At 42.0% G+C, this 26,810-nt stretch overlaps 1 protein-coding gene across 1 annotated transcript in view; it reads right to left on the bottom strand.

The window, feature by feature from the left end:
• The window catches only part of PTPRG (protein tyrosine phosphatase receptor type G), a 420,049-nt gene that overhangs the window by 12,418 nt on the left and 380,821 nt on the right, over window positions 1-26,810 (bottom strand). Inside the window, exons 15-25 of the mRNA XM_064453587.1 lie at window positions 20,515-20,606; window positions 8,899-8,995; window positions 7,140-7,222; window positions 6,777-6,911; window positions 6,434-6,568; window positions 5,855-6,027; window positions 4,675-4,810; window positions 4,187-4,333; window positions 2,255-2,348; window positions 915-991; window positions 358-486 (exon numbers count right to left, since the gene is read on the bottom strand). Of these exons, the coding sequence (XP_064309657.1) occupies window positions 358-486; window positions 915-991; window positions 2,255-2,348; window positions 4,187-4,333; window positions 4,675-4,810; window positions 5,855-6,027; window positions 6,434-6,568; window positions 6,777-6,911; window positions 7,140-7,222; window positions 8,899-8,995; window positions 20,515-20,606 (1,298 nt within the window). The remainder of the gene's footprint in view (window positions 1-357; window positions 487-914; window positions 992-2,254; window positions 2,349-4,186; window positions 4,334-4,674; window positions 4,811-5,854; window positions 6,028-6,433; window positions 6,569-6,776; window positions 6,912-7,139; window positions 7,223-8,898; window positions 8,996-20,514; window positions 20,607-26,810) is intronic.

Consider the following 26,810-nt stretch of genomic DNA (forward strand, 5'->3'; position numbering starts at 1 on the left):
GGGTGGCCCTGGCCACTCAGTAACCTCAGCGCCTTGCATCACACCAGCCAGGCAGCCCTCAGGAGCTTCGCAGAGGTCGCCATCACCAGCGCACTGTCTGTGAGCACTGTGGTCCATCCAGCTCAGCATGTCTTTCCCAGGGGCGAAGGCAGAAGGGGAGAGCAAAAAACCAAGCCCCACATTGTGGAACTTGTCTTTTTATAACAAGCTTACGGCAAAGTTTGAGAAGGTGGCTCAAAAATTGGCTTTGTTTTCAACCAGAAAATAGCCACAGCATACAACTAAGTGACCCTACGCTGGTGCCCAGCCGGGCTAAGTGACTGCAGTACCATGCAGGGACGGACACGCTCGACTCACCAGGCTCTGGTTGTCTGGCAGCATGACGATGATCTGTGCATTGTGATCCCAGATCATTCGCCAGAAATCTTTAGTTGTATGTGGCAGCGGATGTTGGGTTATGATGAACTCGTTACTCCTGTAGTAGCCCTTTTGCAGAAAAACAAACCACACAGTTACTTACTGCCTTCAATACTTTTAAAGCATTAATTTCATCTTCAGGGACACATAATGACCCTATTTAATTTTATTCCACAATATTTTCACACAGACTATAATTTTATAACTCCATTTCCATTCTGCAGAGTCCCTGTTGTTTTCATTTACTCTAAATCCCAGTATTTATTTGACTGTATCTCATGAAAATACACATTCCATCTAAATGCATCTTGTATTTAATTTTTTTAGGCAACAATCTTTAATAAAACACAGTTAATAGCTTTACATTATGGGGAAGGTGTTAAAATCTCATCTGTTAATACACAGCCATTACATACAGAATTAAGACAATTATAGGCATCTGGTATTTAGCACCTTAGAATTGATTTTACTTTGTAATTAGGTGTTGGCTTCCTCACCATGATATAAGAGGCATTAATGTAATCTGTTCCCTTCATTCCAGGCAGTGGTGCCAAGCCCACTCTAGCACGCTCAGCTATAAGATTGAAAAAAAAACACAGAGAGAAAAAAAAAGATCAAAGTTTGGTCATGGCCCAATGCAAAAAGTAAGAATTTCTCCAACGTTAACAAACCAAACACTGTGCAGCTCCCATCTCCCACAGGAGCAGGCCAGCACTTTAACTGCGTTAAAGCATTGCCTGCTAACACAGGATATAAAAGAGAATGTTGCACAATATTCCCACAAGGACAAAGTAATTTCAGGAATCAAATTTTACTATAGCAAAGATTTTCACAGCAGGCTGAATTACCAAATAACAGTATATGCAGTGATAACAGGGGATTTCAGGTAATTCTTGACTGTAGTGCTCCATTTGTCTCCAGCAGCACACAAACCCAGCTGATTTATTTTGTTTTCCCTACCACTCCATAGCACTGCCATCACTCCCTCCTCCCAGCTGGAGGGTGAGAGAACCTCCAGAGACAAAACCTTCCCTAACAGGTAACCACCCAGAAGCGCGTGTGTGCTCTTCAGCAGATCTACACTTCTCCGTGTTTGAGGGCTGGGTTCAACAACACCCTCAAACGAACGGACAGGCCCCAAGCGCCAAACTGAAATCACTGCAGCTACGTGACACAAAGTGCGAGTCATACAGACCGTTTCTGCCCTGTCCGCATTTGTTTCTAAGATATATCCTGATGACTTCCCTTTTTATGAACAAACTTCCTGATGGACCGTATCTGCACCATTATTACTTTGCGCTAGCTTGGCCGTCACCTGTCCTGTATGTCCCATACTCTGGGAAATGTGATGGGAATGACATTGTGCCCATTCTTGGTCTGGTGCAAATTCATACTGCTTAGCCACCATTCATATTACTGACTGTGGATCTCTGTCCTCGTGCACTAAATGCCCTCAAATCTGGGGAAGACTCATACGCAGAAATTGAGTGTAGCAGCTGAATTACAACTTGTGCCAATCACACTGGGAGATCTCAGCTGAGCTGCGAATGGTATCGAAGTAATTCTCTCAGTATTCATAGATTTATCCTCTACCTAATTATTCAAATTCTTAAGCACTTCAAATTAACATTTCACTTGGACGGTATATCTGGCTGACACTGTAACTATTTTCTTTTGTTCAGTTTCACAGGGTAATTCTGAAAGACAAGACAACTTGGTCTGAACAAAAGATTACATTTCTCCTTCCTAGTGGCTATGCCTTTTCATGCATAACACCGGGAGAATTCAGTACAAAAAGTTATGCTAGGCAGTAATCAAACCAAAGATGTGATCTTACACGGCACAACTGATGAGTTCCTGTTCTTCTCTTTGTTGCAGTCTTTCTGAGCACTGAAGCATTCCACGTATTTTGCATTACACTGTGTAACCAGCTGAAAGAGAATAAAGTGGTAAGTCAGTCCTCACAGCGCTCTGAATGAAGAGAGGAGGTTTCTTTGCCAACTCCTGCAAAGATGCATCAGTAGAAGAATAAACTGCATTGTTAAACTTGTTTAAAGTACTCAAGATGCCAATGGAAACCATCCTTTTCATACAACATGTTTAATGGATAAAAAGATCTCTGCAACTCTCAGCTCCGAAACATCCTGAAGATGAAGTTCCATCAAAATGTATTTTCACAGAACACTACGTTTATCTTTGAGAATATATTTCAAAGACTTGCAGATATATTCAGTCAGAAGCAGTCACAAGGAAGAAAAGCTAGCAAAGTAAAACAACAACAAAACTTTATGTTTTCTTCTAAAACAAAAGCCAGATCATTCCTGTAGCAGGTCTTTTTCTGGCCTTTGGGGAACCCACCACGCTGGCATCTGAGAACTGAGGCCACGGGTTACATTCTCTGGTCTGCCAAGTTCACTCTGGGCTGCTTACGAGGCACAAAGAAAACTCAGGGAGGGATATTTGTATTTGAATGTTCCCCAAGCGTGTGGGGAAACTCTACCAGAGCAAAGAGGGTAAAAGTGGCTTTTTCATCTCTGGCACTAGCAACTCATTACTCAGCGCAATCTTACTCTGAGATGGTTGAATGTAAGGTACTGTACCGGGGCATGAGCACAAGTTATTTTCTGCCTGTTCTGTGGTAGCGGCAGAAACAAGAAAAAGATTTAATAATTGCTGCTTGTCACGTCCCAGTTTCAAATGCACTCTAAACGAGATAGCACTCAACTCATCTATGTACTGGCAGAAGCCCCATTAGAAGCTATGGGGTTTCTAAATACCTGTGAAAGGTTGGCAGAGAAAGTAATTTCTGAAAATGGCACTTAAGTTTTTGAAACTTTGCCACGAGTCATCAGAAAACATCTTTATATCTATAATTTAGTACTGTTTCTAAAAGTACAACACTTTTTATTAATAAGAAATATTTTCTCCTGCTGCATTTTGTGTGAGTGTGTGTGCACTTGCGCTTGTTTCTTTAACTTAGTAATTAAGCATCTGGAATGTCTTGACTGATGGAGAAGTACTGAGATTTCTACAAGCAAATTCAGAGAAGAGCCTGTTCTTTTTTTGAATAGCTTGGCACCTGGTATGATTTAACAGTTTCAGTTCCTTAGGTAGTTATTAACTGAGTGAGTTTAGCTGTGAAAACAGATGTCACGTATAATCTTCTTATGATACATAGTCTCACAAAATACTTCTAAATGCATTCAAATAAAATGCAATCAGAAAATCTTAGGTTTCAAATAGGAGATCTGGGCAAAAAAAAAATAAATTACTTTGGCCAGGATGAAAGCAGCTATGGCACAGCAGGGAAAAGCAGCAAGCTTAGTTATTAGCAACGAGGAAGGCATATTGTGTTTCCTGGTCTTAAAACATTTGTATTTCTTTCTCCAGAGCTGAAATAGTAGGTGGTGCTAAGAACCTAATTTTGTGTCTTTCTCCATACATATGCATGGAAGCCACAATTTGGAGGAAGACTTCCAGCCAAGCTAACCACAGACTCAGGAAAATCCAAGTCCCCTTGGGAAACAGGGAGACCAGCAGCACACTCCAAACCAGGGTCCATGTCCCCCTTCTCACCTCTGACTTTAAGAGTGTTAGTGCTGATTTCCAGCAGTGTAGCTAAGACTGTTGAGGACCAAACTTCTCAAGATGCTGTGCTAATCAAGTGTTCTTGTTTGGTACCTTATCTATGACAACTGACAGTGAAGACAGGCCATACAAAAGAGAGTAGGGAAATGAAGTCCCTCTGGATGTCAGTGATAAGCCTTACCTTGAACTGTTTTTCTAGTCGCGTCTTCCCTCCTATGCCAGGTATGAGGATGCTGTTAACATAACTATGCAGCTGGTTTGCAGATACTTCAGTCTCCTTCCCAAGGATGGCTTCCAACAAGGCATCATGAATAAAAATGTACTGCTCCTAGAAAAACAACAGCATGTCACGTAGGCGCTTGGAATAAACTAAACAGCTGATTTTAACTGAGGGGTAGAGCACACGAAAGGAAAGGGTGTGCAAAACAAGCCACCCAGGCAAATACTGCCAAATCCAGAATAAACATTTACAAGTGTAGCACATACAACTGAGTAAGTCAAACACAACATCTGAAGTTTCTTGTCTAGAAAAAGAGAGACATTCCAGGGCAAAAAATGCCTGGTGGTATATTCAGTTTTCACAGGGATATAACTGAAAAATCCATTTTCTTTTTGATTACAACATAAAAATGAATATGGCTTTAAATTCAACCCCACTGTAATCTTTACCTCTGTCTGGACGAGGTAGTTGCGCTGTGTCCTGATATGTTTCAGGAAACCCAGGACATTAACTGTGCTTTTGTCTTTTATCTGTTGCAGCATACTGTCTATCACAATGTAGGTACCAGTTCTCCCAACACCAGCACTATAGAAGACATAAGAGAAACCCATGAAATACAGCCGGACCAAAGTAAATGTTCACAACCGCAGAACAGAATTAAGCAAATAGTCCTGTTCACAGACTTTCATTTCCCTGCTAGCCCCAACCATGAAAGTTTCTAAACAAAATATTTTGAGTTTCTGGGAATTTTACCAGAAGCGTCCCAATCTGACACTTGGCTGTCCTGTCTGCACCGCTTTTGTTACTGGTGTTGGCTAGAAAAAGCTGTACAGAGATCCACCCTATGCCAAACTGCTGCTATCCTGGACCACCAAGGTTGCTCCACGCTGTGGGGCTGCCCTGGTTGGCTTCAGTCTTGAGGTATGGTTTAAGCTTCACAGTGGATCTGTAATCCTGTTCTGGAAATGCAAGTGGTACCAGCACTATGGAAAGGCATAAGAGGGGGGCTAATCCTGTGGAGGCAGGACTCCTTGAAGGGGAGGAGGATGGTCCTGAGCCCAGCAGAGAAGGTGGAGAGGGGAACTCTTCAGAGCCTCTCAATTTCTGCTCAGGAAGGAGCTCTAACCCCCATCATCCTCTCCTCTTTGCTATGGTGCTGTACAGCCCCCTCACACACAGTGATGAAGACCACATCCCTTAACTCATTTAAGGGAAATCCTCTGTCAGCTGCAAGTGCTGGTGAATATAAGTGTGGTTTGGCAGCAGTTGTGTGCCTGGGTGTCCGTCTATTCACATGGTTGGTTGCCAGCAGAGGTAATCCTGCCTTGCTTACGCACTGAATGGGCAAGCTACAAACAAGTTTCGAACAAGGAACTGCACAACCACATCAGTGCAATGTGCAGCAACTCAGTATCGTGACACAGGGTTTTGCTAATGCAACTGGGAAGCTTTTGCACTGGAGCTGTCTTAAGACATACGCAAAGCAAGCTCATGTCTACCTGCACTCCATGGGGCTGGTACTCTCCTTCTGTGTTAATAACTTGTGGCGTTTGTCTTAGCTGGCATGTAAGAGCACACGCGATGCACTAAGTATGCTTGCCCTGAAGTAGTTAATCACACCCATCGTACCTGCAGTGCACCACCACTGGTCCCATGTCCGGGGTTCTGGCTGCGGAGGATCTCCTAACGAAGGTTAGCACGGGCAGAGCGTACTCCGGCACACCCATGTCAGGCCACTGAGTGTAGTGATACTGAATAACCGTTCTCTCGTTCTGCCGCCCTTTGGGGTTTCCCTTCTGACCCTGCGTGCAAAGTGTGTGCAGAAAGAAGAGAAAAATTAGGGAAGAGAAGCATAGAAAGATATTCGATCCTACTGGCTTGCTCGGCTAAAAAAGCGCTGGGATCTAACAGAAGAAATCTTCTGCAGCTCTGCCTTCTGCTAGGTGGAGACAGAGTTCAAGGAAAAATACATGTGGATACAGGTAATAACAGCAATAACTGTGACACCCAAGCAGCAGTGAACTTGAGAAAAAGAAATACAGACTAAACCTTTCATCAGGTTCCTTGTAATCCTGACTTTGCTAATTTATTTCCCACCCACCTGCTACTTCAAGTTGCGTATGCAAATGCTGAGTTTTGCTCCTGGATGCCTTGCATCCTACAGAAGCCAGAAGGCGTCTGGATGAGAACAGTGAAGGCTTTACTCACCTTTTTCATCTTTGTGTTCCTGACTGTGAAGCGGCGCACAGTGTAGCAGGCATGTATGTTTGTGCTCTTCAGCGTGACGATTATGTTGCCGTACTCCTCGCTGTTCTCTGACGGCCAGTACTGATCGCATTTTCTCTGAACAAAGACATAGTTGGGTGTGTTGGTTAAGGGTTTCAGCTGCTTCTTTACATTTGTGTCATGGCTAGCTATGTATCCCTCTGTTATGTTTGTTATATATTATACATCAATATATATCACCCCAAAATGTTTAAAAACAAATTCTGCCCGTGTGATTCAGGGAAGTGGTAAGGAGCAACCGCTAACAAACTAGAAAATCTCTTACTCTTCCTTTTTCAACAAGGTTTGTGATCATGACAATGATTCCAGTATTTTGTTCCCAAATCATCCTCCAGAAATCTTCAAAGGTGGACTTTAAAGGTCCCTGGGTAGCAATGTAGGCTTTTGCTTTGTTGTAACCCTTCAAAGAAAACCATAATGCCAAGTGAGATGAAAGCAGTATCATGGCAGACATATTAATATTTTAAAGGTAACAAAGAAATGTGCCTTTCTCATTCAGAATAGTAAGAAATTTGTAGCAGAATTATCAGGTGAGGTTGGAAAACACGACCACTTCACAAGTTGCAACACTTGCTCCTTGTGGAAGGATTCAGAGTTAGAGAAGAAAAAAACAATTCAAACAACTTACATCGACATAATTAGCATTAATGTAGTCACTGTGCTTAGAATCTTTTCCTGGTAAAGGCCTTAGCTTCACCCTGCTGTGATCATCTGCAGGATGAAAAACAGAGCAGAGAAGCATTAAGAAAACACAGTGCAGCCCTGCAGGTAAACATCCCATTGCCTAGGTATCAGAGTAGCCCTTATTAATACACAGAAGAAATTGGCCTTGGTTTGGAGTCAAGGCAGAGGTAGGGGTACCTGTTCTTGGTCATCTGCTCATGGTAGCAGGTCTGCAGGCTTCACATCCCTTAAAGTACATGGTTCGTGCTGGGACAGCTTCTCTTTAAAGGGCACTGGAGCCTCAGGAGCACAGTCTCTAGGATCATCCACATCACACAGTGTAGTGTGATTCAAAGAGCCAGGGCACCCCACAGGGCTGTGTAACACCATGCGGAGACACCGGCTCAGCTCTTGCAGGCAGTGAAGCTGGCTTTGCTTTGCTCAGTGTCTGAGCTCATTACTCTCCACTCGGTGCTGGGCTCAGACAGCTCTACTGGCTCTGGGAGCTGAGTGAATGACCTCATTCCTTCACCAACCTCATCACAACAAGAGGATAGACTTTAGGTCACACTCCTTAGCTCCTCTTTTTGTTCCACCCAGATGCTCGACTTCAGTTTAAATTAGAAAAAAAATTGCAGTCCTTCTCCTACTCCTAGGCAGCAGCATTGGGCTGGGTGCTGTTTCCAACGTGTGCAGAGATGAGACATGTGGGCTGACTTTAAGAGTGAGGAATCTGGCTTCAGTTGCCTTCCTTGAGCACCAGTGAAGACAGAGATGTTCCTCCAGGGGCAGACTGGAGGACTGGAGTGCCTGCTCCAATTCTCCTCCAATGGTACTTCTCTCCCTATGTCTAAAACCAGAGCTGGGACAACCACAATGAATCTCCTTGCCCAAGGCCACACAGCAAGTCTTTTACAGGTCTGGGAATTGGTCCTCAGCTAGAACATTGATTACTTCTGAGAATCTGTTAGAGACACACATTTCCTTCCTGTGCCATCAAAACCATTCAAGATTTATTACAATGTTTACGAACATTGTGAACTTTTTATCAGTGGCTCTCTATCTTTGTTCCTAAACCACAGTGACTGCTGCATCTGCCAATCGTTCCACATGAGAGAACAATATGCAAAAAGTTACAGCTTTTCCATCCCAGACCTGCAATAATCTGCATTCTAGAGCACAGTCCGGACTTGCAGTTGTCAGAGGAATACAGGCAAAGCCTGCACTGTGCAAAAAAGATCACTGTTTGTCCAATTCATACGCACAGCTGAAGCAGTTTGAAATACAGCAGATACACTCTGTAAGATTTAGCACCTTAGGGATTATAAGGGAATCTCAGGGATCATCAATAAAACTCTTTGCTCCACCATGCACTTCCCTTAGGCCAGTTTTCAGACATTAGCAGGCAGAAGGAGAGCTCTGATCATCAATTTATCCCAGTTATTCCCCCACAAAATTTCATACCAAACGGATACTTCTGAAACTACACTTGGGCCATCAAACTGCAAAATATTTTTAAACAAAAGCTGGAGTGAAATCCTAGTCCCAGAGAAGTCAAAACGTCCACTGCCTTTAGTAGGGAAATGATCTCCCAGCCACACTTTCGCTTGTTTGTTAATTACTGTGCAATAATGTAACTTGAAGCCACCTGCCTTTACCAGTCACACACAGGCACACCGCAAGAGGAGAGTGCCTTTTTGGGTTGATTCACTGTGGTTACTTACAGGCTAGGATGTTGATGTATCTGTTCTTGTGCTTGTTGTCGGGGTGGTTGGAATGCTCTGCAGTGATGTTCATGTCGGCTGTACAGCGCTGCACTTCCTAGGCATAAAAATTATTCAAATGGAAAACGTCAGTCCAAAAAATGTAAGCTTTATCTCCTTTTGCAACAGCTTACAGAAACCATGTTTTAAATACTGATATCTTAATTGCTGGATTGAACACCAAGTCATTCAGTATTGTCCTGTATGACACAGTCTGCTTAAACGGAGCTGTGTTAGCTGCTCCCTGGTGCGCGGTTATGCTCCTCTCCACAGACTTGGTGACTGATGCACTTTGGGCACCCTGAGGGCTGACTGTCCCCTCTGACCAGCAGTCCATCTGTCTTCTGGACTGCATCTCCTGTGATGTCCCACTCTGTCCCCTCTTGGGAAGGGAAGACAGTCCCTCAAAGGCAAGAGTGGCCAGTGCAATGTAAGAAACTAAGCACAAAACCCACTTCAACAGAAGCCTTTGACCGCTGGACAACTTCTCTGCTTATAACCTCTCAAAACAGGGTTTCTGACATTTAAGTTTGGCACTGACCTTTTGTTAGTTCTCTACAGAGAGATGCCTTTTATAAAATATAAATAAAATAGATCTCTGAAGATAACAGCGAGTGCTTTAAATACCACTGCTTGGACACTGATTAACAGCCCGCAGTACAGTGGAAAAGAGAAAAGGTTGTATCCACATATATGTACATTTACAAAGGAGGAAGAGGCCAGGCTTGGCAAGGCGTTCACGAAGCTAGAGATGCAGATTTCTGTCTAGTTGAGGCTGTAGGTTAGATACCTAATTCCCATTGATTTTTTTCATTCTTAACCCACCCCTTACTTACACTGCCCAACAACAGAATACACGGTACTGATATGGGGCAATGCAGGGTCTTTTCTCTGACCCTAGGGAAAAACACCTATTCCCCTTGCCAGACTGTCCTAGAGAGTTACACACCGCAGAGACTCTCTTGCAAACGGAATCACTAAAACTCATATGTGATACCACCTCCAAGGTATATATTTTTTGTATCTATTTAACCACAATCTTCCTGAAAAAGCTAAGCCCCCTTTTATCACTAGCATAAATATTCTTAGTTTAAAAACACATTTTTGAAAAATACATCAATGTTTTGAGTTTACAAAGTTGTAGAAGAAACTATATTTATTCACATCTTTTGTGAGTCCCAGAAAATGCACCAAACAGAACCAATTTCCCCCAAGAATATATGGGGAAGTGCCAAATTACTTTGTACTTCAGGCTTTAAAAATAACAGTATAGAACCTGCCTAAGAGGGAAAGTCATTAGGAGCTCACAGCTGCTACAAAGATCACGAGCTAAGTGACAGAGAAAAATTATCAAGAGAAATGCTATACAAACAGCAGATGAAACAGAGTTCAGCATTATGCAGACATTGCACAGAGGACTTGCATAGCAATTTTGATATCTTTCCCAGCATTTACATTTTAAAAGTGCAAAGTATACTAAAACCTTGAACATTTTAAAGCTTTTATATCCACATGACACTCCCAAATAACAATTACTTCTCTCTCTCTGCACCCCCTCTCCATCGGGAAAAACATACCACATTCAAGGAGATGAGCTGAGCAAAGACAAAGAGGAATCACGCAAAACTCTCAGCTGGCCCTAATAGAATTTTCATAGTTCCATTTCTATCACAGAAATAAAAAAAGCCACATTAAAGTGTGCGCTTCCCCTAATTCTGCCTGTCAGCTCCAGTAAGCAAGGGACTTCTGATTACACAATGGGCAGGATCAGTTCAGCCTAAGTCATAACTGGAAAAGCAGCATTACTTACATGTTAGGTTGACTTAATGTAATTTCGTTTTACTTTTTTTTTTTTGCATTTAGAAACCATATGATATTACTGCTGTACCACTGTAGGTCACTCCTAAAAAATAGCCCCCTTCTGAAAAGCCTCACATCAAACTCTACATCTCTGCATCACTACAAAATTCTTTTTAGAAGTTATTAGCATTGAAACATTTATGCCAAATGCTGTAGAATTTAATACAGATGAATCCAATAAGGTTCTGTGGAGAATAGTCTAAAAAGTTATAGAATTTAATAGAGAATTACCTCCCTGCTAAGGAATTTTCTCTGACAGTTTAAATACTACATAGTAAATGTATCACTTTCTATTAAATTCTATAGGATTTTTCCATCAGGGAATTGTTGGTGAGGTTAATCATTTTAATTAACCTTTTTATGTTGATGCTGACTGTTTTCTCAACTGTACATGTTCCCAGCTGGCCAATATAAAGTTAATAGAAGAGGAAGATTAAGCTAAGATGGTGAAAAACACAGCAAGGGAAAAGAAGGTCTGACGCTGTGAGAGCTGATCATCTGAAAATGGCTTTTCTTAACACATAGCATTCTAAATGATTTTTAATACTCTGGAAAGCTGCTGTAATAGTGGATTCCTATGTCTGCACACTGCAAAAGCATAGCAAAAGGAGACTGTTCAAGAAAACCTTCCCCCTTGCTAATGCACCTCCACTGTTTTTGTCTTATTAAAAATCAACGTAGAACAATAAAAGGCCATTTCACCTTCAGCTCTGTTCCCCCTGCCTCCCAGTCCAGGACACTTTGGACCATTGAAGTTATCCAGCAAGAAGGGGCCTGAACTCCAGCACTGTGTGGGCTACTGACAATGTCTGGCTGTGCCACATGGACGGATCAGGTTGAGAGCAGAGGGTGGTTATCCGTGCTCTCTTACCCTCCTACCTTCATCTCTCCAAATCATAGTAGCAAATTACTAAACCACAAGCTCACCCCATCAGACAGTAACATTCCTTCGCTATTGAAGTCGAGGTAGTTGCCTTTCATCAATGCTCAAAATGCTGCCAGAAGACAAGACCAGTTGCAGCCTGTTACCTATGCCTCTGTTCAGAGTGTTATTTACCCTTTGGCAGAAGAGGACAGCCCGGAGTTAATAAATATCACCCTGGTAAAAGTTCCAAAAGGTCACCAGCCTAATTACGCCATTTTACCATATTTATGTATATTACATATTTACTTCCCCAGCATTTTCTATTGCTTATGCAGTGAACACCCTGGGATTTCTAAATCTTACTGGCTACGAAGTCCTTCATTTGCATTTAAAACATCACCATTATTATGTTATTATTACAACTTCAGTTTGCAGGCAGGCCACCAGGCAGGTCTGATACCAGGCTGCTCATTGCAGCCTAAACAAACTCCTCTCCAATTAGCACAAAACCACTACTGGCACCTTGGAGTAGGACAGAGAGTGTCCATATCACCACATCCATAATTCATCCACAAACTTTTCAGCTCTAGAGTCTTTTCTTTGGCTTTCCTTAATCCTGCTTAGTCTCCTCCACTGCCGGCTGGCTAGCACACTGCTGCTTTTCATGTTTAACTTTGCAGAACACATTACTGTCCAAAGATGAATAGATACAGGCTCTTATTCTGTCCTTTCAACTTATCATTGACAACCCAAGAAACCAAAGTACATGGTTTCAATTGACTGTTAGTTACTGTAAAAAGTGTTCTAGTCTATGCTATTATGGCTAATTTACCTTTTAATTATATTGTCCATGCTAATGCTAATTGGAATTTGATACACCCAGGTTTAACGACCCGTTTTCATTGCCTTTCTGAAACAAGTTACAGATTAGTTTCTTCTAAACTTCAAAGAATTTCCATTTAAGTGTAAAATCAAACCGCTCCAGTGTCTTGCTGGCAATATAAGGTTCTGAGCAAGAATTTTTGCTACAGTGACTGAGCAGGAACTCGGTCTCTTGATTTGGCCTTATGCAGTGCTGCTGTTGTTTCCCATTACTTCAGTCTGATGTCCTAACAGGGGCTGAACTGTGAAAGCCTATGAATAACAATGAGGAGGAATCATGAACAAAGAAAAGATCCTAATCCTAAGGACTAAATTAGGCAACATCCATAGCTCTGTTTTGATATTATTGTGATATTTTTCAGCATGAAAGCAGCTAGCTCATCCACCCCTAAAATAATTTTTGACCTATTATTTTAATCCCAAATTAGAGAATTCTGTGGTAGTGCTCTTGCTGTTTGTTTTACCACAGCAAACATGAAGACGGCATACCAACAGAGACAGCAGATAGTATTTGAAGATATCCCACAGGAACAGTGTAGATTTTTGCTATAATTTAGCACTAGTAGAAACTCTCTGACAGCACTCAAGGGAGAGGTGAGCAGTGGAGGAATCATGAATAGATCGCTAAAAATTAACGTAAATAGAGAGGAGAGAATGGTGGAGGACCATTTGCTTGTGATATCCTGCCCTTCATTAGGCAGGGAGGTCTCACAGCCTGACTGAAACCTTGCATTGCCTGTGTGGGGCTATGGCTCCTCCGACGGGGGCTTCCAGGCAGAAACTTTGGGTATCGCTGCAGTACTGTAGTTAAGAACAGAAAGCCCAGATACAGAATCACAGAATGGTAGGGGTTGGAAGGGACCTCTGGAGATCATCTCATCCAACCCCCTGCTTCAGCAGGCACACCCAGAGCAGGGGGCACAGGAACGCGTCCAGGCGGGGTTTGAATGTCTCCAGGGAAGGGACTCCACAGCCTCCCTGGGCAGCCCGTGCCACTGCTCTGGCACCCGCACAGGGAAGGAGATTTTCCTTATGTTCAGGTGGAGCTTCCTGTGTTCCAGTTTGTGCCCATTGCCCCTTGTCCTGTCATTGGGCACCAGTGAAAAGAGTCCAGTCCCATCCTCTTGACACCCACCCTTTAGATGTTTGTAAGTATTGATAAGATCCCCCCCTGCCCCAGTCTTCTCTCCTCCAGGCTGAACAAACCCACACGTCTCAGCCTTTCCTCATAAGGGAGATGCTCCACTCCCCTGATCACCTTTGCAGCTCTCCGCTGGAATTGCTCAAGCAGTTCCCTGTCCTTCTTAAACTGAGGAGCCCAGAACTGGACACAGTACTCTAAATGTGGCCTCAGTAGGGCAGAGTAGAGGCAGAGGATAACCTCCTTCCACCTGCTGGCCACACTCCTTTTAATGCACCCCAGGATACCGTTGGCCTTCTTGGCCACAAGGGCACGGTGCTGGCTCAGGGTCACCTTGCTGTCCACCAGCACTCCCAGGTCCTTCTCAGCAGAGCCACTTTCCAGCAGGTCAGCTCCCAGCCTGTACTGGTGCATGGGGTTGTTCCTCCCCAGGGGCAGAACCTTACTCTTGGTCTTGTTGAATTTCATGAGGTTCCCCTCAGCCCAGCTCTCCAGCCTGTCCAGGTCTCGCTGGATGGCAGCACAGCCTTCTGGTGTATCAGCCACTCCTCCCAGCTTGGTATCATCAGTGAACTTGCTGAGGGTGCTCTCTATCCCTTTGCCCAGGTCATTGATGAATATATTGAACAGGACTGGACCCAGCGCAGACCCCTGGGGGACACTGCTAGTTACAGGCCTCCATCCAGACTGTGCCCCGTTGATCAAGACCCTCTGAGCTCTGTTGTTCAGCCAGTTCTCAATCCACCTCACTGTTCTCTCATCTAACCTACATTTCTTTAGCTTGTCTGTGAGGATGTTATATGAGACAGTGTCAAATGCCTTACTGAAGTTGAGATAAACAACATCCACTGCTCTACCTTCATCGACCCAGCCAGCTACACCATCACAGACCTGAACTTCTTTTATTGCTTCTCTTCAACTTTATCTCATAATTCACAATGCCAATTTCTATGGGTAGGTCAAGTGGTGAGATAAGAACTCAGAACTCCAGGAAGACCCTCTTCAGCAGCAATCCTTCCTCCCCCAGCTTCACAGTGCTGCTTCCCTTTGGTTTCAGTACAGCAATGCCCAGGCTGAGAATACCTTTAATTATGGCAGTTTTGGGCCAGGGATATAAAACATTTCCCAGTGCAGTAATGTCTGCTAGTAGTGTGCTTTTGAAATGGCATCTTTCTACTGCCAAATTTCTTGGTGTAGATGCAGTTATAAGCATGTGTCTGGTGTAAGATGTGTCTAATCTGTAAGGGATGCCAGTATAACTACACAGTGGTTTTAGTTCTCAAGAAATGCGCAAAGCGCAGTGTTATCTGTCTTCAATGCAGCCCTTCGTTAGAGAATAACATTCTGAGGTCACTGGTTAAAAAGAGCTAGTGACCCCAGACCCAAGTAGCAGCAACCATGAGAATAACATTAGCAAATCCCTGCCACATTGCCAAAGATATAGATTTATGTTATTTTCTTACATTTCAGGACATTTAGAAGAAGGTGCCACTGGAGTATAAAGATATTTTCAATTTATGTGGTGAGGGAGCTAGACAGGCTGCCTCCAAGTTCAGCGAGCCTGTTCAGACTCCAAATTGGCAATGAATCATTACACTCACACGGCCACAGGCAGGAGAGGTCTGTGGAGATTGCATTCACCCTCTCTAATCGCTCCCGCAGTAGCACTGACCAACCCACTCCAGAATTAGGGAGGAGGGAAATAAAATTGTCTGACCTCAGAAATCCAAATACTGCATTATACTACAAAAATTCAGTGTCAGCTTTGGGGATGGAGGGTGATTTCTTGGCTTAGTGTTCCTTTCTTAGAGCAAAAGGACATGACTACTCAAAAAACTCACTGTGTTATTCCACTAACCGGCTAGGGGGAGGGAGTGAAAAGCTTTGTCGTGGGAGGTGGCACATCACACTCCTTTTGATACAAGAATTTGGAGGGCACATGCCCTATATAGTCAGGCTATCAGGGGAATAGAAGATGACAAATGTGACATCAGTTTTTAAAATGAGATCCAGAAGGGATTTCAGGCATTACAGCCCACTAAATCTAACTTCTCTGTGGGGCAAACTGCTAGACGCTGTAATAAATAGTAGAGCTAGTGAATGCCTCTAACACACTGTGGAGGGGTCCCTGAAGAAGTCTATAGGTAAGAACAGTCTGGAAGAGAATAGCATATTTGGATTTCCAAAATGTTTGTGAAATGGATCTCAAAACATTACTTTAAATACTGATCTGTCTTTGAGCAAAAGAAAACCTCGCCTTGTATACAACTTAAAAGTGGGACTCACCACCCAGGAATTGTCAGTGTTCGGATTTCACCAGTGGGACCTTATAGGGACCTAATCTATTCATAAATGGACTGCAGAAGAGACAAAGTGTGTCTATGACACAAAATTATTCAGGATAATTAGAGCAAAAGCTGTTTGTGAAGGGAAGCAGAACAATCTTGCAATACTGAGTGACTGTGTAATAAAATGGCAAATGAAATTCCATGTTGATAAATGCAAAGTGATGTACTTGGGAAAAACAACCCTAACTATACATACATACTGACAGGTTCCCAATTTGCTACTGCCATTCAGTGACGAGACCTTGGGGTCACAGCTGATAGTTTTCTGGAGGTGTCAGCTGAGTGTTCAGTAGTTGTTAAAAAACAAATAGTATGTTAGGACGGAGGAAAGTAATAGAAAACCAAACAGAAAACGTCACTGTGCTCCTGCAGAGCTCTGCAGTAAACCCACTCATTAAATACTGTGCACAGCTTTGGCCTTCCCACCTCGAAAAGGATATGGTAAAGGAAGGAAAAAAGGTACAGAGAGAACGAGTCATAATAAGTCTAGAATGGCTTCCTCGAACAAACAAATTAAATAGTTTAGACTTCTTCAGATTTGAAAACAGATGATTAAGGGGGAATATGAGGGAGGCAGACAGAATCATGTGAGGCATTTCAGTACAGAACATTTCAGTTCAGAACAGGGATGTACTTTGTAATGCAAAAACTAGGAGGCACCAAGATAAGTTATTAGGCATGAGTTAAAAGCAAAAGGAAGTCCATTGTTGTGGAACAAATTGTAGAATTCATTGCCATGAGATCCTTTGGACAGCAGAAGTCTAAAAGGATTCAAGAGTCAATTAGAAATTTGTGGAAGAAAGATCTATCAAAGCCTATTAAACATAATGATGCCATGAAAATCTCTGGCTAGACAAGGAGTAGATATAATCTCTGGCTCAGAAAGCCTCTCAAGCTCTGCTCCGTCTTGCCACCAAACCCTGCCCCAGTGCTGCCCTGTAAAAATGTGGTACCTCAACCTGTATGCCATAGCAAGAGGGTGCTGGAGCTACCCTACAGCAAGCCAAAAAACCTCCTTGAACTTTTTTCAGTATTAGGTTGAACAAATTCCAAGGTGAAATTCAGAGAGTTATATCAGAGACCAGCAGTGGTGATGCAGAATCGTAGGCTTTATTTTAAAAAGCTATTTGTTGTTTACTATTAAATTGGGCCTTATATTCCTAGTTTATACCAAAATTGAAAATTCATAGGACTCAAAGGAAATCTTAATAATTCTGTATATACAAGAAAGCCCAGCTATCGCCAGACAATAAAGCTGGCTACTTGCACTATGATTACCCAAAGGGAAAAGGGATTCATTTTGGATGTGCTTTCCAAGGAAAGATTTGTGAGTTCAAAGTCATTCTTTCCTCTGTGCATAAAATGCTTCCTAAGCACATTCACAAAATATTTAGCTGTAATTACAGCTCATTTTAGGAGAAGGAGGGAGTAGTCATACAATTTCCTTTCAAAGGAATTTTCTTCATGTAAAAACCAACTCAGTAGAACCCCCAACATTCTGCCAAAAACACAAGAAGAGACTTACACCAAAACCTAGCAACAAACTAATGGAGAATGTTTAACTTCTGCATCTGGCAGAGTATGTGTGTGCCTAGCTTAGCCCTTCCTTTTACAGGTTCCACCATAAAATGACCTGCCACAGAAATTTCTGAAGAGATTTTTGATCCTTTTTTTCTTTAAAAAAATCCCATGTGCTGGCTATCTTTGGGAATATCTATCTATTCTGTAGTATTGATCACATTTTTTCAGCATTTCCTTGCCACCCTCGTCGCTCTTCCTTTTTGATGTAAAAAGCAGATTTTTTTTTTGTAAAAAGCCCATATGACTGCAGAACCTAATACCTCTTTTCAGAAGTCCCCCAGGCATGAAGGGGTTGGAGGTGTATTATTGACACATACTGCCCGATCCCCCAGCATGTGATCTAGATCAGTTATCAGCACGCCATCCTATTTTTGCTAAAGCAGCAAGACCTCTTGGGGAGAAGTTCATGCTGCTTTTATGTTATGTGCAAGAACAGTAACAGTTGCCCATGGCAGAAAGTTAGAGAGGTGTGGGCAGACAATATCTGGCCCTGGATGAAGTCTGCTGGCACAGTGGCAATCTTCTAACCCATTTGAAACAAATTTAAGTGTGCATTATGAATTTGCACCCACCCTGCACTTAGTATGATGTGGCTGGGCACCCAAGGCTAGCAGCCCTTTAACACAAGATCTCCTGTTTCAGCTGGAATCCTACTGTTTCTCCATAAAACATTAGCTAAGTCTTCAGTCTAGCTGGCAGATAAAATTCCAGCACACACACCATGGGTGGACATGAGAAGTTATACCACTTGCTACTTCCAATAGCTGCTTACAAATGTAACCTCAGGCTCCTCTATCCCTCAGCCATTTTAAAAACTGGGATTCTGACCCCTAGGTCAGTTTAGGCACTGAAGAAACATTTTACCCACAACGTCTGTGAAAAATAATGGGTTTCACTCTTCTGTCCCATCGCTGTGAACCATAAGGAAGCAAAGCAGGCCCACGAGGCATCAGCAAGGCACAACATAGGCAATGAAAGGGAGCCGGGTGGTTTATCCCGGATAGAGAGTGTCTTGTTCCTATTCCTTCTCCTTACTCTAGGAGGAGATTTCATTTACTCTTTAGGAAGCCGAGACCTCAGCTACAGAGAAATACATCTGGAGTAGTTATAGTGACTTCAAAGGACATGATCCAAATTTTAAGCCAGCACGGAGAACAAAATTTGGTGTGTGCAGTGCAGTTGGAGGAGTTTAACTTCCCTTCAGAGGGGACCCCGCGCCCCCCAGAACAGGACTAATTGGCCAAAGCCATCTCTCCGACTGGCTGTCACGGTGTGGCACTCACAGCAGGGAGCTCCAGGAGAAAGGGAAAAAATAGGGCTATTAGCGCAGTGTTTTTCTTTGCTAAAACACAGGCGGAAGGTGTCCAACATTTGTTAATCGCAGTGATTTTGCGACAGCTGAAGCAAAGCCTGCTTAAAGCCCGACCAAGTTTACAGATGTGTTGCTGATTATTTTGAATAATTAAATGGTGTAAAACCCAGCTGTGATGAATAGCACTGGGGTCACAATTCATAAATAATTGAGAAGAGTGAGTCGCATTTGATCATCCTGATCAAATTCTACTCTCTGGAGAATAAATGTTTGTCCTGAATACCATCAACATTGTTAAATGCCTCAATATTCCTGCTCAGCCATCCAGCCAGCAGTCAATTGAACTAAATCACTTTAACACCTTACACATTTGCCTTCCTCATGAATACAAAATGTTTCTAACTTACACAATGGTTTTTGGGCATCACACAAAGCAGCCACTCTTTATAGACAGTAACCAAACAGCAACAATAAATGTTTTAAATGATCCCATTAAAAACAATTCCTGCATATAGTCTTGTCTTTACTGCAGTACATGAAGAAGCCGTAGATATTAGGCCACCTATTTTGGTTCATTGCCTTGTTTGTAAGCAGAGCTGCCTTTCTGATTCACATGCAGCACACAAACACACCTCCTTTTGCTGGTGGGGACGCCAGTAGCACAGCTCCATGCAATTTCCTGGGGCTCCTCCTGCTTCTCAATACCTCCTAAAGTTCAGCAGTGACTGTGATTAGACTGAATGAAATAAATGCCTAAAAACTAGCCAGAGAACACTGACTCGAGCCTATTAGGGCCTGACTCTGCAGCCCATCCTCATACTATGTGATGTTCACCATGTTTGCACAACATGGGTTTGGTAACCCAGAGGTGGAAAACTACTTCTATTTCATTGAAATTACTGCCAATTTATAGCAGACTTATAGGTCAGAATCTATCCTAAACAGGTAACAAGATGCAAACTTTAAAATAGTCACATTAGGTAAATACTATCAACTAAATCCTGAAGCCTTTCTCCTTTGTTTTACTGGAACAAAATAACCGGCGACTCCAATAGCAATCTTTCCGGGCTGAAGAGAGGATGAACGAGGACTCCAGGAACTGACCCATAGTTTGGGTTTTCATAAAAGACCAAGCTCTACTACTCTTACTCATCGTGAGCACTATTTTACTCCTTTTGGGCTACTCAAGGGGTATGTGACTTCTCAGTGTGACTGAGAGGAGCAAATTCTGGGCCAACAAGAGTAAAATAAGCTGCAGACTATAAGAAAAGCTTGAAGTTAAAAACAACTGCATGTATCTTCATGTCATTTCTGGGGGACTGCAGGCAGCTTTTCCTATTTTATAAAAACCTAGGAGGGTCCCCCTTAAAGGCACCAAATCTGTGCTGGTTAGAATAATCTGAAAATGTCCAGTCCCACATTGCTCATACCTGGTGGCAAATTGGTATGTCCCTATTTCTTCTGATACATTTGAGCATTGCATTTACCTGACATGACAGCATCACGCAGATGTCGCATGGTCCCTAAGTATTAATACATAATTAACTTTAGGAAAACAAGATTTTATTAGTGGATTATTAAATCGTACCTCAAAGTCTTCTGAGAACCCATGCTGGTTATTAGAATACAGCTCACTGATGTGTTTAACAAACTGCTTGACTGGAATTGCTTCCATATCATCTGTAGAAAGAAAGAGATATTCAGATTTGCTATTTGTCTCATACATAAAACTTCAACTACAGGAGAGAAAGTCTTCACTCAATATCACTTAGACCTGAGTTCCCAGGGCACAGCTAGTTCAATATGTGATAAAGAAATCTTGATGAATCTGGCCAATTTTGAGGTAAACTGTTCATATTCTATTTCTAATTCTAAGCACCGCAGTTATGAATACTGAGAGTCTATGCCCCATGAAGATAAATTACAAAGTCCAATTGAAGTTCAAGGATTGTTTAGTTCTTGTTCACAGTTTGAAGATGGCTGTGGATGGGATGAAGACGCATCCTCTCCTTCCACACTGTATAAAAAGAACAGAAGAGACCCAAAATATAAAAGTACAGTTGACAATTGCCCCCAGTAAGTTTCTACCAGACTGAGCAGATACACAGGCTTTTCTCCTGAAAGTTATTAACATTTTTCCTTTTTACACAACGATGTAGAATCCAAACGGACTTATCATGAAACTCTCTCAGCAAAAGAGCAGGCCGCACAACACCCACACTAATTTGAGTTCTCTCTCATGCCAGACCCTATTCATAACATCGAATATGTATTCCACTGGACCATTTGTTCTTGCTCGGCACAGTGAAAATTCCACCCAATATACTAATAAATCACCCACAGACATTGTCTTAAAAGAGAGACGTCAAAGGCCTGAACTGAATTAAAGACAAGACTGTTTTGAGCACTTGGGAGTCCGGATGGATTCTAATAAAGCTGAGGTGTAGGATGGACACCTTATTTCTCACTCTCCCTTTCTCTCAAAAGAGGCCTAGATGTTGTTATAACGACCACTGCCATTGGCAGAAACACTGTGCTTGCAGTTAATATTTTCAGACTGGCATTTGGAAAACATAAATTGCTATACAACTGTGATTACTTTCAGCATGTGAAATAATCTATTGCCTGATGGCTACTATTGTCTGACTGCATGATTTTATGGCAATACTCTGGTATTTATATATTCCATTTAATATTCTTCTGAAGATCGCATCCAGTTTATGTTTACTCCCAGTAATTCTGTGGTGTATTTTTGCTCCCATTTAGCAGCCATATGGTTTGGTACTACAGCTGCATTATAATCTAGATTCTTTTCCTTTTAAACATCTACATTATGATAGAAAAAATCCAAATATTTCTACAGATACTTAGCAAAATTTAACGATAAATAAATAGATGTGACATTTACTGTATTCAGAGTGAAGGATCTTTGGCAGCTAAAACCCCTAAGCTGTCACATATGCTTTTCTTAGCAAAGGGTATGAAGATCTGTATGTGTAAATGAGGTTCTACTTTGGCAAGAATTTTATAGATCCCTGACAATCTGATTTCTTTCTGTCTGATGGCAGTTAATATTGACCATGTCATTACTTCTCTGCTCTTATTTTATCAGATAATGCTCTAAGGTGGCTTTTTGCATCTATTGACATTTTCAGATCTCAATCAGCTCCCTTCTAGTTTATTTACAAGAGCCAATTGTTAAAGATATGTTTGCAATCTGATCACCTCTCAGTATAGTAATGCTACTTTAATTAACCACATGCTCATTTACTGAATAATACAGAATTCAAAACATTTGACAAGTGTATCTCATCTTAGCAAGAAGCTGCAGCATGCAGAAATACTGGCACTTTACAATATTTAAGTGATAACATTTATTCTATGTAATATTGAGATCATCATCATCTCATAACAACATTTGCATTAATATTTTTGCAGCCAAGTCACTTGAATGGAATGGTCTATAGGAACAGCAGTCAATAGTGAGAGCCTGTAAAACAATCTTTCCTCTCCTGAAAAGTAACCCATACACCCTAGATTTCCTTGAAAATAACTTGTGCTCTGATAGCAATTTCACATACTCTTACAAGAAAAGTTCCGTAGTTATCATTTGGGTTTTTTTTTGAGTAGTCTAACTCAGCTGAGACCAACCGAGATCAAGGATTCACTGCAGCAGACCAGTGTGTCCAATTTAATTTTGCAGAAGGCAGAATTTAATTTTAATTGTGATCTGTGAGCCAAAAAATACATTAGAGATAACGTGCTCTCTGGTCCATTGAGTTCCCACCAATTTCAAGGATGGGTCTGCACCAGAGATCCATGGCAAAATATGGTTAGCTTTCTTTTTATCATCATCACTGCATGGTGGCAGTATGTCTCCACCTTTATAGCCACTGCTAATTAACTCCTCTGTTGTTCACTACCCTTTATTGTTTCTCCTCCCTTTTTTTCTCTTCTGCATTTTCACTTCCAGTTCCCTCCAGAAGCCTTAACCCAATGCAGTTTCTTACCCTCTTTGATAACATGGGCAACAATTAAACATTAAATAAATTAAATAGGAAATACTGTTGACATATGAGGTCACTGGGTGAGAGGGAGCTTATGCTGCTGAAGCTGCCCATAAACTCAGGAAAACCACGCTGGAGCAAATGTAATTGTTTCATATTAGGAAGATTAAAATCAGAACCACAAGCGTTAGAAACTCAGAAAAACACTTATGATTTCCAGCTTTCAGACTGCTGGGATGATGTGGTCCTACCGACCGTGCAAGATCTGGCAGCTACTGCGCCGAAGCCAGGCAGAGGCCACCCCCTGAGGGACACACGCAGCCCAGAGAGGACAGGCAGCCTGCAGCTGGGCAGGACGTGGCTGCTCCCCGGCTGCACAGCCGTCTTGCCCCCTGCAGATAGCCCCAAGAACGGACCTGTACGTAAGACATAGTCTATTACACTAACTAATGGAACAGAAAAGTGTTAAAGTAATTTGGGCCTGTATTCTTCTATTTGTGACCTCCAACTCCAAACTGCCACCCAGGAACACAAATTACTTTCGCCGGGGAATACGCATGCTTAGCCATAGGCAGCTTGCCAGACCTGTGGTAAAATATGTACTAATATGCTCAGCACTCTTGAGTGATATCTGCTTTGACGTTGTCTGAAGATGGCTGTGACCTTCTCTAAGAGCACCAACAGATGTAGCTAGATGCACAGAATATGCTTTTCCTTGCACTATCGACAGCTCAAAGGCTTTGGTTGAGCCTTCTTTCCATCTTAAGACAAATAGACTTCAATGACTATAATTCTTTTAGTCAATTGAAGAGATTAATGGAATCCTGCAAGGGCTAATTAGGAGCTCTCATAGTCGTTCTGCGCATATTCCCTTTTACATATACTTTTTCCCATCCAGAAGCTAGAGTGACATTTTATATTGTCAGTATGATGCTGACATTTTGCAAGACCTACACATTATTCAAAGAGAAGAGGGAAATGTTTTAATAACATACCTTCACCTCCAACACCACAGATATAATTACAGTTTTGTCTAGCTTGGGTTTAGCCATCTGTTTTATCAGTGTCAATAAAGTGATTCTGGATTTACGTCACTACAAAATATGAGCTGAATCTGGCACCATACTAACGTACTAACCCTTTGTGTTATGCAGAGAAAGAAGTAATCTTAGATGGACAGGAGTAAAGGTCTCCAGAACTCTAAAATAATTGTACATATATTTATTATTATAAATAGTATAACTTATAATAATATTCTTTATAATCAAAGACTACTGAAACTGACAGGTGGGTGTATGTTTAATTACTATGCTAGATATTTAACACTTTGGTGGAGTTCCCACCTTGGCTTGCTGAGAGGAGTATCAAAACCACAAAACTGAAGGGGACCACAACGGAGCTCATTTCCTGCCACAAAGGAAGAAAGCCAAGAAGAAAGTCAAGTTTGCTTAAAAAAATGATAGAAAAGGAAAACCTTCACTTACACCTCATTTTCTAAGAAATGGCACTTGACAATGAAGAATACTTAATACATTCTTTTAGAAGTCAGCCACCTTCAAAAGAAGCCCAAAGTGTACAGAAGCAATGAAGTTAGACCAGGGTGACACTTAAAGTTTAGATAATTAGTAATCCTACCAGGAAGGATTTTCCCCTATCTCCCACTTAATAAGGTACCTTTGTAACGTTACAGCAATAGGGGCCAATTTCACAAGAAAAATGGGATATCGTATTAGAGATGGCATTTCCACATAATAAGATCTCAGATTAATTTTGATTCATTTACAGCTCGAGAGCTCATTGGATAGTTTAGTGGCATTGGACTGGAATAGATAGTTTTGGGTCAGGAATTAATCCAGAAGGTTGAACCAAAGCGCTTCCTCGTATTACCTTTGCCTAGTTTGGAGTTTTGGTGTTTCTGAAGACCAGATGTTTGACACACATAAAGAAGTCTTGGTAAGAAAATTCTGCCCTGTCTTTAATTCTGTTTGTAAATGTTTTCTCGTTTTCAGCTGTTATCTTACCCAGTCTACTAAATCCAATACACTCCTTGTATTTTATGCCTTACTTTTAATGTGAAAGCTTATTCCATTTGTCTGCTAGTCACTGCACTTCAGTCTCTCATTTGCAAAGCCACCTGGATTCATGTGCCATAGCTGTCACGTGGCTTGGCCCATCTGCTCCAACAGCAGCTACTTACTGCACTGCTCAGCAACCCTGTGCCATCCCTTGCGTCTCAGATGCACCTCCATCAATTCTCAGTGTGCTCTTCACAGCTGGCTTCAGCCAAAGGACGAGGGGATTCTCCCACTCCCTTCTCCCTGCCTGCGGGGCTGAGCAGTGAACTGAATCAGCCTGCTGATCTGGCTGATGACTATAAGAAAGGATTAATTGATTTGTGGGGAAGGGGAAGAAAGATTAGTTGTCAGTGGGGTAGATGGGTTGATCCTACTCATTAGCATAAAGAATAGTGAAGTGACAGGGAAACTGCCCTTTCTGAAGGCAGCACAAACCTAACTTGGCTTATGACAATCATGAAACCAGTGATACTGTTAGTGACATTAATCCTGGAGAATCCACCTTTAACAGTGTATCCTCACGGTTCTCATCTTCTGCAAAAAAGTCTTCCCAATTGGAAAGAAATATCTACCAATAGCATTACAGCAGGACTGGATTTGACCTCTTAACTCACTGAAGAACAACATAATCTGACAAATGTTTTCCCACATCCATAGCAAACAAGCACCTTTCTGCTCCCAGCAGCACTCGACCCTGGGATGCCTAGTCATGTTCCACCCTCTTATTCTCCACTGCTGGAGAGAATGCTGAATGCAATCCCAGGTTGGTTTGGTGGTTTGTTCCCCCCCACAATATTTATTTTATTGTTAACCACATTCAGTGGGGTTCATGGGTTTTTATTTTTTTACAGAGGGGGATGGAAAAATTCTGCAAGCACCTGGAATACCTAGCATCACTATTTAGGATGCACATTACCCTTAAAACTGCAAAACTACTTGAAGTACAATGTGTCAGAGTGAAGGCTGTGGAGCTATAGCAAAAACTTGCCTTCACATGCAGTGCTGCAGCAGAAGTAACCGTGTGGAGTGCCATTCCAACAAACCCATTTCCACAATGAGCAATGGGGCACTTGTAGCACAGACTTAAATAGGATCTCTGCAGCTGTACTATGCAATATGACAGTGCACACAACACGCAGTATTAAATGGAAATGTAAAGCCCAAATATGTCTGTATTTGGTCTGTCTCTAGAAGAATGGCTGATCATAAAAAATGTTGCAAGGATTAATAATACACCCTCGGGTAAAATTCTGTCCCAGTAGAGGTTATTGAAAAACTCCTATCAATTCCTCTAAGGTCAGGTGTCCACCTCTACAGAGAAGCTTGGACAAAACCCTCCAAACCTACAGACTGAGCATATACTCCAAAGTGCACACACTTACAGGGACCAGAAACTTCACAGGCAGCTCAAATTTTGGCACTGATTGAATCTGAAATGTTTGAGCAGGCAACTCTGCAGCCAGATCCTGCCCTAACTCATGTAAATACTGGAGTCCACGAGTAATTCCACACGTAAAAAAGGGCAGTGCCCAACTTTCTGCAAACCATTTTAGACTTAATGCTTTTGAATTATACACATTGACATAGAGCCTTTAATTCTGCAGTGTACTGGCTTTGCTTGCTTAACTATTTGAAATAAGAATGCAACTGAGGCCATTGTATTTCATTTGGAATAATTAATTTTTCTGACTGATCACAGTACTTGCTGTATAAAAATGGCCAGAAATCTACGAACAGTTTTATCTGTATAACGTATCAATTAATTTATGATAAAACAAATTCATTAAAAACCCCGTAATATT

Source organism: Phalacrocorax carbo, chromosome 6 (genome assembly GCF_963921805.1).
Source record: "Phalacrocorax carbo chromosome 6, bPhaCar2.1, whole genome shotgun sequence".
Classification (NCBI taxonomy): domain Eukaryota; kingdom Metazoa; phylum Chordata; class Aves; order Suliformes; family Phalacrocoracidae; genus Phalacrocorax; species Phalacrocorax carbo.